Raw genomic sequence first — 13,713 nt, 5'->3', positions numbered from 1 at the left:
ATTCGCCATCCAGTGTCTAAAATGGCACCCTGTTCCCTATATAGTGCACTACTTTAGACCAGTCCCTATAACACCCTGTCCCTATATAGTGCACTACTTTAGACCAGTCCTATGGCAACCTGTCCCCTATATAGTGCACTACTTTAGACCAGTCCTATAACACCCTGTCCCCTATATAGTGCACTACTTTAGACCAGTCCTATAACACCCTGTCCCCTATATAGTGCACTACTTTAGACCAGTCCTATGGCACCCTGTCCCTATATAGTGCACTACTTTAGACCAGAGCCCTATAGAACCCTATTCCCTATATAGTGCACTACTTTTAGACCAGAGCCCTATAGAACCCTATTCCCTATATAGTGCACTACTTTAGACCAGTGCCCTATAGAACCCTATTCCCTATATAGTGCACTACTTTAGACCAGAGCCCTATAGAACCCTATTCCCTATATAGAGCACTACTTTAGACAAGAGCCCTATAGAACCCTATTCCCTATATAGTGCACTACTTTGGACCTGAACACTACAGGGAAGGAAGACAGGTAGGTCTTTACCTGATCCTGACTGGGGAAGAAACAGATGAAGAGTCCTAGCACCAGGCCAGCCGCTGATCCTCCTACCACCTCTAGCACGCCTTTCATCACATTGAGCCATGTCGAGTCTACAGGAAACAGCCTTTAGTATGTTGAGACATGTAGAGTCTACAGGAAACAGCCTTTAGTATGTTGAGACATGTAGAGACTACAGGAAACAGCCTTTAGTATGTTGAGACATGTAGAGTCTACAGGAAACAGTCCCTTAGTATGTTGAGACTACAGGAATCCGCCCTTAGTATGTTGAGTCTACAGGAAACAGCCCTTAGTATGTTGAGACATGTAGAGTCTACAGGAAACAGTCCCTTAGTATGTTGAGACATGTAGAATCTACAGGAAACAGTCCCTTAGTATGTTGAGCCATGTAGAGTCTACAGGAAACAGCCTTTAGTATGTTGAGACATGTAGAGACTACAGGAAACAGTCCCTTAGTATGTTGAGTCTACAGGAAACAGCCCTTAGTATGTTGAGTCTACAGGAAAAAGCCTTTAGTATGTTGAGACATGTTGAGTCCACAGGAAACAGCCGTTAGTATGTTGAGCCATGTAGAGACTACACGAAACAGCCTTTAGTGTGTTGAGACATGTAGAGACTACAGGAAACAGTCCTTAGTATGTTGAGTCTACAGGAAACAGCCTTTAGTATGTTGAGACATGTTGAGTCCACAGGAAACAGCCGTTAGTATGTTGAGCCATGTAGAGACTACACGAAACAGCCTTTAGTGTGTTTGAGCCATGTAGAGTCTACAGGAAACAGCCCTTAGTATGTTGAGCCATGTAGAGACTACAGGAAACAGCCCTTAGTATGTTGAGACATGTAGAGTCTACAGGAAACAGCCTTTAGTATGTTGAGTCTACAGGAAACAGTCCTTAGTATGTTGAGTCTACAGGAAACAGCCCTTAGTATGTTGAGTCTACAGGAAACAGCCTTTAGTATGTTGAGTCTACAGGAAACAGCCCTTAGTATGTTGAGTCTACAGGAAACCGCCCTTAGTATGTTGAGACTACAGGAAACAACCCTTAGTATGTTGAGTCTACAGGAAACAGCCCTTAGTATGTTGAGTCTACAGGAAACAGCCCTTTAGTATGTAGAGTCTACAGGAAACAGCCCTTAGTATGTTGAGACATGTTGAGTCCACAGGAAACAGCCGTTAGTATGTTGAGCCATGTAGAGTCTACAGGAAACAGCTCTAGTATGTTGAGACATGTTGAGTCCACAGGAAACAGCCGTTAGTATGTTGAGCCATGTAGAGACTACAGGAAACAGCCCTTAGTATGTTGAGACATGTAGAGTCTACAGGAAACAGCCTTTAGTATGTTGAGTCTACAGGAAACAGCCTTTAGTATGTTGAGTCTACAGGAAACAGCCCTTAGTATGTTGAGTCTACAGGAAACAGCCCTTAGTATGTTGAGTCTACAGGAAACAGCCCTGAGTATGTTGAGTCTACAGGAAACAGCCCTTAGTATGTTGAGTCCACAGGAAACAGCCCTTTAGTATATTGAGTCTACAGGAAACAGCCCTTTAGTATGTAGAGTATACAGGAAACAGCCCTTAGTATGTTGAGACATGTTGAGTCCACAGGAAACAGCCGTTAGTATGTTGAGCCATGTAGAGACTACAGGAAACAGCCTTTAGTGTATTGAGCCATGTAGAGTCTACAGGAAACAGCCCTTAGTATGTTGAGACATGTTGAGTCCACAGGAAACAGCCGTTAGTATGTTGAGCCATGTAGAGACTACAGGAAACAGCCCTTAGTATGTTGAGACATGTAGAGTCTACAGGAAACAGCCTTTAGTATGTTGAGTCTACAGGAAACAGCCTTTAGTATGTTGAGTCTACAGGAAACAGCCCTTAGTATGTTGAGTCTACAGGAAACAGCCTTTAGTATGTTGAGTCTACAGGAAACAGCCCTTAGTATGTTGAGTCTACAGGAAACAGCCCTTAGTATGTTGAGTCTACAGGACACAGCCCTTAGTATGTTGAGTCTACAGGAAACATCCCTTAGTATGTTGAGTCTACAGGAAACAGCCCTTAGTATGTTGAGTCTACAGGAAACAGCCCTTAGTATGTTGAGTCTACAGGAAACAGCCCTAAGTATGTTGAGTCTACAGGAAACAGCCCTTAGTATGTTGAGAGTACAGGAAACAGCCCTTAGTATGTTGAGTCTACAGGAAACAGTCCTTAGTATGTTGAGTCCACAGGAAACAGCCCTTTAGTATGTAGAGTATACAGGAAACAGCCTTAGTATGTTGAGTCCACAGGAAACAGCCCTTAGTATGTAGAGTCTACAGGAAACAGCCCTTAGTATTTTGAGACATGTTGAGTCCGCAGGAAACAGCCCTTAGTATGTTGAGTCCACAGGAAACAGCCCTTAGTATGTTGAGACATGTTGAGTCTACAGGAAACAGCCCTTAGTATGTTGAGTCCACAGGAACAGCCCTTAGTATGTAGAGTCTACAGGAAACAGCCCTTAGTATGTTGAGACATGTTGAGTCCACAGGAAACAGCCCTTAGTATGTTGAGACATGTTGAGTCTACAGGAAACAGCCCTTAGTATGTTGAGTCCACAGGAAACAGCCCTTAGTATGTAGAGTCTACAGGAAACAGCCCTTAGTATGTTGAGTCTACAGGAAACAGCCCTTAGTATGTTGAGTCCACAGGAAACAGCCCTTAGTATGTTGAGTCCACAGGAAACAGCCCTTTAGTATGTTGAGTCTACAGGAAACAGCCCTTAGTATGTTGAGTCCACAGGAAACAGCCCTTAGTATGTAGAGTCTACAGGAAACAGCCCTTAGTATGTTTCCTGTAGTCTACAGGAAACAGCCCTTAGTATGTTGAGACATGTTGAGTCCACAGGAAACAGCCGTTAGTATGTTGAGCCATGTAGAGACTACAGGAAACAGCCCTTAGTATGTTGAGACATGTAGAGTCTACAGGAAACAGCCTTTAGTATGTTGAGTCTACAGGAAACAGCCTTTAGTATGTTGAGTCTACAGGAAACAGCCCTTAGTATGTTGAGTCTACAGGAAACAGCCCTTAGTATGTTGAGACATGTTGAGTCTACAGGAAACAGCCCTTAGTATGTTGAGTCCACAGGAAACAGCCCTTAGTATGTAGAGTCTACAGGAAACAGCCCTTAGTATGTTGAGACATGTTGAGTCCACAGGAAACAGCCCTTAGTATGTTGAGACATGTTGAGTCTACAGGAAACAGCCCTTAGTATGTTGAGTCCACAGGAAACAGCCCTTAGTATGTTGAGACATGTAGAGTCTACAGGAAACAGCCTTTAGTATGTTGAGTCTACAGGAAACAGCCTTTAGTATGTTGAGTCTACAGGAAACAGCCCTTAGTATGTTGAGTCTACAGGAAAACAGCCCTTAGTATGTTGAGACATGTTGAGTCTACAGGAAACAGCCCTTAGTATGTTGAGTCCACAGGAAACAGCCCTTAGTATGTAGAGTCTACAGGAAACAGCCCTTAGTATGTTGAGACATGTTGAGTCCACAGGAAACAGCCCTTAGTATGTTGAGACATGTTGAGTCTACAGGAAACAGCCCTTAGTATGTTGAGTCCACAGGAAACAGCCCTTAGTATGTAGAGTCTACAGGAAACAGCCCTTAGTATGTTGAGTCTACAGGAAACAGCCCTTAGTATGTTGAGTCCACAGGAAACAGCCCTTAGTATGTTGAGTCCACAGGAAACAGCCCTTTAGTATGTTGAGTCTACAGGAAACAGCCCTTAGTATGTTGAGTCCACAGGAAACAGCCCTTAGTATGTAGAGTCTACAGGAAACAGCCCTTAGTATGTTGAGTCTACAGGAAACAGCCCTTAGTATGTTGAGTCCACAGGAAACAGCCCTTAGTATGTTGAGTCCACAGGAAACAGCCCTTTAGTATGTTGAGTCTACAGGAAACAGCCCTTAGTATGTAGAGTCTACAGGAAACAGCCCTTTAGTATGTTGAGACATGTAGAGACTACAGGAAACAGCCTTTAGTATGTTGAGACATGTAGAGTCTACAGGAAACATACACATAACCCTAGTCATCAGCTTGTCATGTTTTTACATCAACCAGGTCACCCGTGGTACAATTCAGTATTCCACGTCCCTCCATGTCAGAGAAATAAAACCTGGCCACTAGGGTGAAACAGTGAGAGCTGTTACCTTCAAGCATCTTCCTCTGGTGCCCAAGGTTGCATGTTCAAATCCAACCATTTAAAACCTTAATCATTACCTTAACTATTCAGAGTTAACCTTAAGAATGTGTACTTAATGCCTAAACTTAAACCTAACCTTAAAAATTCAGAGTTTGTATCTAAACTTCACCTTAAACACTTTGAAATGTGACATTCCACATGGATGAATATCTACTACTAATGTGAGTGTGTGTGTGTGTGTGCGTGCGCATGCGTGCGTGTGTATGTCTAATGTACATCCAGGTGTGTTACCTGAGGCAAAGGCCACGCCCAGAAGGTGTGCTACTGCGTGGAGGAGGGAATCCCTACTCCCTGATGCCTGCTGGGAGTTTTGATGACCCTTCTCACAGCATTCACCACCTCTCTGGGCGTGGCCTTTGCCTCAGGTAACACACCTGGATGTACATTAGACATACACACGCACGCATGCGCACGCACACACACACACACACTCACATTAGTAGTAGATATTCATCCATGTGGAATGTCACATTTCAAAGTGTTTAAGGTGAAGTTTAGATACAAACTCTGAATTTTTAAGGTTAGGTTTAAGTTTAGGCATTAAGTACACATTCTTAAGGTTAACTCTGAATAGTTAAGGTAATGATTAAGGTTTTAAATGGTTGGATTTGAACATGCAACCTTGGGCACCAGAGGAAGATGCTTGAAGGTAACAGCTCTCACTGTTTCACCCTAGTGGCCAGGTTTTATTTCTCTGACATGGAGGGACGTGGAATACTGAATTGTACCACGGGTGACCTGGTTGATGTAAAAACATGACAAGCTGATGACTAGGGTTATGTGTATGTTTCCTGTAGACTCTACATGTCTCAACATACTAAAGGCTGTTTCCTGTAGTCTCTACATGTCTCAACATACTAAAGGGCTGTTTCCTGTAGACTCTACATACTAAGGGCTGTTTCCTGTAGACTCAACATACTAAAGGGCTGTTTCCTGTGGACTCAACATACTAAGGGCTGTTTCCTGTGGACTCAACATACTAAGGGCTGTTTCCTGTAGACTCAACATACTAAGGGCTGTTTCCTGTAGACTCTACATACTAAGGGCTGTTTCCTGTGGACTCAACATACTAAGGGCTGTTTCCTGTAGACTCAACATACTAAAGGGCTGTTTCCTGTGGACTCAACATACTAAGGGCTGTTTCCTGTGGACTCAACATACTAAGGGCTGTTTCCTGTAGACTCAACATACTAAGGGCTGTTTCCTGTAGACTCTACATACTAAGGGCTGTTTCCTGTGGACTCAACATACTAAGGGCTGTTTCCTGTAGACTCAACATGTCTCAACATACTAAGGGCTGTTTCCTGTGGACTCAACATGTCTCAACATACTAAGGGCTGTTTCCTGTAGACTCTACATACTAAGGGCTGTTTCCTGTGGACTCAACATACTAAGGGCTGTTTCCTGTAGACTCAACATGTCTCAACATACTAAGGGCTGTTTCCTGTAGACTCAACATACTAAGGGCTGTTTCCTGTAGACTCAACATACTAAAGGCTGTTTCCTGTAGACTCAACATACTAAAGGCTGTTTCCTGTAGACTCTACATGTCTCAACATACTAAGGGCTGTTTCCTGTGGACTCAACATACTAAGGGCTGTTTCCTGTAGACTCAACATGTCTCAACATACTAAGGGCTGTTTCCTGTGGACTCAACATGTCTCAACATACTAAGGGCTGTTTCCTGTAGACTCTACATACTAAGGGCTGTTTCCTGTGGACTCAACATACTAAGGGCTGTTTCCTGTAGACTCAACATGTCTCAACATACTAAGGGCTGTTTCCTGTAGACTCAACATACTAAGGGCTGTTTCCTGTAGACTCAACATACTAAAGGCTGTTTCCTGTAGACTCAACATACTAAAGGCTGTTTCCTGTAGACTCTACATGTCTCAACATACTAAGGGCTGTTTCCTGTAGTCTCTACATGGCTCAACATACTAACGGCTGTTTCCTGTGGACTCAACATGTCTCAACATACTAAGGGCTGTTTCCTGTAGACTACAGGAAACATACTAAGGGCTGTTTCCTGTAGACTCTACATACTAAGGGCTGTTTCCTGTGGACTCAACATACTAAGGGCTGTTTCCTGTAGACTCAACATACTAAAGGCTGTTTCCTGTGGACTCAACATACTAAGGGCTGTTTCCTGTGGACTCAACATACTAAGGGCTGTTTCCTGTAGACTCAACATACTAAGGGCTGTTTCCTGTAGACTCTACATACTAAGGGCTGTTTCCTGTGGACTCAACATACTAAGGGCTGTTTCCTGTAGACTCAACATGTCTCAACATACTAAGGGCTGTTTCCTGTGGACTCAACATGTCTCAACATACTAAGGGCTGTTTCCTGTAGACTCTACATACTAAGGGCTGTTTCCTGTGGACTCAACATACTAAGGGCTGTTTCCTGTAGACTCAACATGTCTCAACATACTAAGGGCTGTTTCCTGTGGACTCAACATACTAAGGGCTGTTTCCTGCGGACTCAACATGTCTCAAAATACTAAGGGCTGTTTCCTGTAGACTCTACATACTAAGGGCTGTTTCCTGTGGACTCAACATACTAAGGCTGTTTCCTGTATACTCTACATACTAAAGGGCTGTTTCCTGTGGACTCAACATACTAAGGACTGTTTCCTGTAGACTCAACATACTAAGGGCTGTTTCCTGTACTCTCAACATACTAAGGGCTGTTTCCTGTAGACTCAACATACTTAGGGCTGTTTCCTGTAGACTCAACATACTAAGGGCTGTTTCCTGTAGACTCAACATACTAAGGGCTGTTTCCTGTAGACTCAACATACTAAGGGATGTTTCCTGTAGACTCAACATACTAAGGGCTGTGTCCTGTAGACTCAACATACTAAGGGCTGTTTCCTGTAGACTCAACATACTAAGGGCTGTTTCCTGTAGACTCAACATACTAAAGGCTGTTTCCTGTAGACTCAACATACTAAGGGCTGTTTCCTGTAGACTCAACATACTAAAGGCTGTTTCCTGTAGACTCAACATACTAAAGGCTGTTTCCTGTAGACTCTACATGTCTCAACATACTAAGGGCTGTTTCCTGTAGTCTCTACATGGCTCAACATACTAACGGCTGTTTCCTGTGGACTCAACATGTCTCAACATACTAAGGGCTGTTTCCTGTAGACTCTACATGGCTCAATACACTAAAGGCTGTTTCCTGTAGTCTCTACATGGCTCAACATACTAACGGCTGTTTCCTGTGGACTCAACATGTCTCAACATACTAAGGGCTGTTTCCTGTATACTCTACATACTAAAGGGCTGTTTCCTGTAGACTCAATATACTAAAGGGCTGTTTCCTGTGGACTCAACATACTAAGGGCTGTTTCCTGTAGACTCAACATACTCAGGGCTGTTTCCTGTAGACTCAACATACTAAGGGCTGTTTCCTGTAGACTCAACATACTAAGGGCTGTTTCCTGTAGACTCAACATACTAAAGGCTGTTTCCTGTAGACTCAACATACTAAAGGCTGTTTCCTGTAGACTCTACATGTCTCAACATACTAAGGGCTGTTTCCTGTAGTCTCTACATGGCTCAACATACTAACGGCTGTTTTCCTGTGGACTCAACATGTCTCAACATACTAAGAGCTGTTTCCTGTAGACTCTACATGGCTCAACATACTAACGGCTGTTTCCTGTGGACTCAACATGTCTCAACATACTAAGGGCTGTTTCCTGTAGACTCTACATACTAAAGGGCTGTTTCCTGTAGACTCAACATACTAAGGGCTGTTTCCTGTAGACTCAACATACTAAGGGTTGTTTCCTGTAGTCTCAACATACTAAGGGCGGTTTCCTGTAGACTCAACATACTAAGGGCTGTTTCCTGTAGACTCAACATACTAAAGGCTGTTTTCCTGTAGACTCAACATACTAAGGGCTGTTTCCTGTAGACTCAACATACTAAGGACTGTTTCCTGTAGACTCAACATACTAAAGGCTGTTTCCTGTAGACTCTACATGTCTCAACATACTAAGGGCTGTTTCCTGTAGTCTCTACATGGCTCAACATACTAAGGGCTGTTTCCTGTAGACTCTACATGGCTCAACACACTAAAGGCTGTTTCGTGTAGTCCTCTACATGGCTCAACATACTAACGGCTGTTTCCTGTGGACTCAACATGTCTCAACATACTAAAGGCTGTTTCCTGTAGACCTCAACATACTAAGGGACTGTTTCCTGTAGTCTCTACATGTCTCAACACACTAAGGCTGTTTCGTGTAGTCTCTACATGGCTCAACATACTAACGGCTGTTTCCTGTGGACTCAACATGTCTCAACATACTAAAGGCTTTTTCCTGTAGACTCAACATACTAAGGGCTGTTTCCTGTAGACTCAACATACTAAGGGGACTGTTTCCTGTAGTCTCTACATGTCTCAACATACTAAAGGCTGTTTCCTGTAGACTCTACATGGCTCAACATACTAAGGGACTGTTTCCTGTAGATTCTACATGTCTCAACATACTAAGGGACTGTTTCCTGTAGACTCTACATGTCCTCAACATACTAAGGGCTGTTTCCTGTAGACTCAACATACTAAGGGCGGATTCCTGTAGTCTCAACATACTAAGGGACTGTTTCCTGTAGACTCTACATGTCTCAACATACTAAAGGCTGTTTCCTGTAGTCCTCTACATGTCTCAACATACTAAAGGCTGTTTCCTGTAGACTCTACATGTCTCAACATACTAAAGGCTGTTTCCTGTAGACTCGACATGGCTCAATGTGATGAAAGGCGTGCTAGAGGTGGTAGGAGGATCAGCGGCTGGCCTGGTGCTAGGACTCTTCATCTGTTTCTTCCCCAGTCAGGATCAGGTAAAGACCTACCTGTCTTCCTTCCCTGTAGTGTTCAGGTCCAAAGTAGTGCACTATATAGGGAATAGGGTTCTATAGGGCTCTTGTCTAAAGTAGTGCTCTATATAGGGAATAGGGTTCTATAGGGCTCTGGTCTAAAGTAGTGCACTATATAGGGAATAGGGTTCTATAGGGCACTGGTCTAAAGTAGTGCACTATATAGGGAATAGGGTTCTATAGGGCTCTGGTCTAAAGTAGTGCACTATATAGGGAATAGGGTTCTATAGGGCTCTGGTCTAAAGTAGTGCACTATATAGGGAATAGGGTTCTATAGGGCTCTGGTCTAAAGTAGTGCACTATATAGGGAATAGGGTTCTATAGGGCTCTGGTCTAAAGTAGTGCACTATATAGGGAATAGGGTTCTATAGGGCCCTGGTCTAAAGTAGTGCACTAAATAGGGAATAGGGCTCTGGTCTAAAGTAGTGCTCTATATAGGGAATAGGGTTCTATAGGGCCCTGGTCCTAAAGTAGTGCACTAAATAGGGAATAGGGCTCTGGTCTAAAGTAGTGCACTATATAGGGAATAGGGTTCTATAGGGCTCTGGTCTAAAGTAGTGCACTATATAGGGAATAGGGCTCTGGTCTAAAGTAGTGCACTATATAGGGAATAGGGCTCTGGTCTAAAGTAGTGCACTATATAGGGAATAGGGTTCTATAGGGCCCTGGTCTAAAGTAGTGTACTAAATAGGGAATAGGGTTCTATAGGGCTCTGGTCTAAAGTAGTGCACTATATAGGGAATAGGGCTCTGGTCTAAAGTAGTGCACTATATAGGGAATAGGGCTCTGGTCTAAAGTAGTGCTCTATATAGGGAATAGGGTTCTATAGGGCCCTGGTCTAAAGTAGTGCACTAAATAGGGAATAGGGCTCTGGTCTAAAGTAGTGCACTATATAGGGAATAGGGTTCTATAGGGCCCTGGTCTAAAGTAGTGCACTAAATAGGGAATAGGGCTCTGGTCTAAAGTAGTGCACTATATAGGGAATAGGGTTCTATAGGGCCCTGGTCTGAAGTAGTGCACTATATAGGGAATAGGGCTCTGGTCTAAAGTAGTGCACTAAATAGGGAATAGGGCTCTGGTCTAAAGTAGTGCACTATATAGGGAATAGGGTTCTATAGGGCCCTGGTCTGAAGTAGTGCACTATATAGGGAATAGGGCTCTGGTCTAAAGTAGTGCACTATATAGGGAATAGGGCTCTGGTCTAAAGTAGTGCACTATATAGGGAATAGGGTTCTATAGGGCTCTGGTCTAAAGTAGTGCACTATATAGGGAATAGGGCTCTGGTCTAAAGTAGTGCACTATATAGGGAATAGGGTTCTATAGTGCTCTGGTCTAAAGTAGTGCACTATATAGGGAATAGGGCTCTGGTCTAAAGTAGTGCACTATATAGGGAATAGGGTTCTATAGGGCCCTGGTCTGAAGTAGTGCACTATATAGGGAATAGGGCTCTGGTCTAAAGTAGTGCACTAAATAGGGAATAGGGCTCTGGTCTAAAGTAGTGCACTATATAGGGAATAGGGTTCTATAGGGCCCTGGTCTGAAGTAGTGCACTATATAGGGAATAGGGCTCTGGTCTAAAGTAGTGCACTATATAGGGAATAGGGCTCTGGTCTAAAGTAGTGCACTATATAGGGAATAGGGTTCTATAGGGCCCTGGTCTGAAGTAGTGCACTATATAGGGAATAGGGCTCTGGTCTAAAGTAGTGCACTATATAGGGAATAGGGTTCTATAGGGCTCTGGTCTAAAGTAGTGCACTATATAGGGAATAGGGTTCTATAGGGCTCTGGTCTAAAGTAGTGCACTATATAGGGAATAGGGTTCTATAGGGCCCTGGTCTAAAGTAGTGCACTAAATAGGGAATAGGGCTCTGGTCTAAAGTAGTGCTCTATATAGGGAATAGGGTTCTATAGGGCCCTGGTCTAAAGTAGTGCACTAAATAGGGAATAGGGCTCTGGTCTAAAGTAGTGCACTATATAGGGAATAGGGTTCTATAGGGCTCTGGTCTAAAGTAGTGCACTATATAGGGAATAGGGCTCTGGTCTAAAGTAGTGCACTATATAGGGAATAGGGCTCTGGTCTAAAGTAGTGCACTATATAGGGAATAGGGTTCTATAGGGCCCTGGTCTAAAGTAGTGTACTAATAGGGAATAGGGTTCTATAGGGCTCTGGTCTAAAGTAGTGCACTATATAGGGAATAGGGCTCTGGTCTAAAGTAGTGCACTATATAGGGAATAGGGCTCTGGTCTAAAGTAGTGCACTATATAGGGAATAGGGTTCTATAGGGCCCTGGTCTAAAGTAGTGCACTAAATAGGGAATAGGGCTCTGGTCTAAAGTAGTGCACTATATAGGGAATAGGGTTCTATAGGGCCCTGGTCTGAAGTAGTGCACTATATAGGGAATAGGGCTCTGGTCTAAAGTAGTGCACTATATAGGAATAGGGCTCTGGTCTAAAGTAGTGCACTATATAGGGAATAGGGTTCTATAGGGCTCTGGTCTAAAGTAGTGCACTATATAGGGAATAGGGCTCTGGTCTAAAGTAGTGCACTATATAGGGAATAGGGTTCTATAGTGCTCTGGTCTAAAGTAGTGCACTATATAGGGAATAGGGCTCTGGTCTAAAGTAGTGCACTATATAGGGAATAGGGTTCTATAGGGCCCTGGTCTGAAGTAGTGCACTATATAGGGAATAGGGCTCTGGTCTAAAGTAGTGCACTAAATAGGGAATAGGGCTCTGGTCTAAAGTAGTGGCACTATATAGGGAATAGGGTTCTATAGGGCCCTGGTCTGAAGTAGTGCACTATATAGGGAATAGGGCTCTGGTCTAAAGTAGTGCACTATATAGGGAATAGGGCTCTGGTCTAAAGTAGTGCACTATATAGGGAATAGGGTTCTATAGGGCTCTGGTCTAAAGTAGTGCACTATATAGGGAATAGGGCTCTGGTCTAAAGTAGTGCACTATATAGGGAATAGGGTTCTATAGTGCTCTGGTCTAAAGTAGTGCACTATATAGGGAATAGGGTGCCATTTGGGATGCCCATGGAGTATGTTTGTTTGTGGTTGTTGAAATGTGAGTCTGCTGGTTTAGTCTCTCTGTCTATCTCTCTCCTTCTCTGTAGGAAGAATTGGTATTGAGGAGAAGTGTCATGCTACTGGGTCTGTCTGTGTTTGCTGTGTTTGGGAGCCATGTAGCAGGGTTCTCTGGTGCAGGGGGACTCTGTACTCTGGTCATGGCCTTCATAGCTGCGCTGGGCTGGGGGGAAGCGAAGGTTAGTGTGTTTATAAAGTATTTATTTTGTACTTTGAAATGTAGTTTCAATAACCTTGCTATGTGCTCTACCCAGGCCCCAGTGGTTGTAGTGTTTACTATGTGTTTATAATGTGTTTATGAAGTGTTATAACATGTTTATAACCTTTCCAGGGCCCAGTAGCAGCCGTGGTAGGGAGGTTCTGGGACATCTTCCAACCGCTGCTGTTTGGACTGGTAGGAGCACAAATCACAGTATCTACACTGGACCCCAACACAGTGGGTAAATACACACTACTACTATAATACTACTACTACTTCTACTACTACTACTACTACTACTGCTACTACTACTGCTACTACTACTACAACTACTGCTACTACTACTGCTACTACTACTACTACTACTGCTACTACTACTGCTACTACTACTACCATTACTACAACTAGAACTACTGCTACTACTGCTACTACTACTACCATTACTACTACTACTGCTACAGCTACTACTAGTACTACAACTACTGGTACTACTACTACTACTACTACTACTACTACTACTGCTACTACTACTACCATTACTATAACTAGAACTACTGCTACTGCTACTGCTACTACTACTACTACTACTACTACTAATACTGCTACTGCTACTGCTACTACTGCTACTGCTACTACTACTACTACTACGGCTACTGCTACTACTGCTACTACTACTACTGCTACTGCTACTGCTACTGCTACTGCTACTGCTACTGCTACTG

General features: G+C 43.4%; 1 protein-coding gene across 1 annotated transcript in view; it reads left to right on the top strand.

Moving 5' to 3' along the window:
* Positions 1 to 13,713, top strand: part of LOC109885544 (sodium/hydrogen exchanger 9B2) — a 55,403-nt gene that overhangs the window by 33,561 nt on the left and 8,129 nt on the right. Inside the window, exons 8-9 of the mRNA XM_031832682.1 lie at positions 12,822 to 12,971; positions 13,124 to 13,232. Coding sequence (XP_031688542.1) covers positions 12,822 to 12,971; positions 13,124 to 13,232 — 259 coding nt within the window. The remainder of the gene's footprint in view (positions 1 to 12,821; positions 12,972 to 13,123; positions 13,233 to 13,713) is intronic.

Source organism: Oncorhynchus kisutch, linkage group LG9 (assembly GCF_002021735.2).
Source record: "Oncorhynchus kisutch isolate 150728-3 linkage group LG9, Okis_V2, whole genome shotgun sequence".
NCBI lineage: Eukaryota > Metazoa > Chordata > Actinopteri > Salmoniformes > Salmonidae > Oncorhynchus > Oncorhynchus kisutch.
Note: the sequence above shows the minus strand (reverse complement) of the source record. Positions and strands in the feature narration are given on the sequence as shown.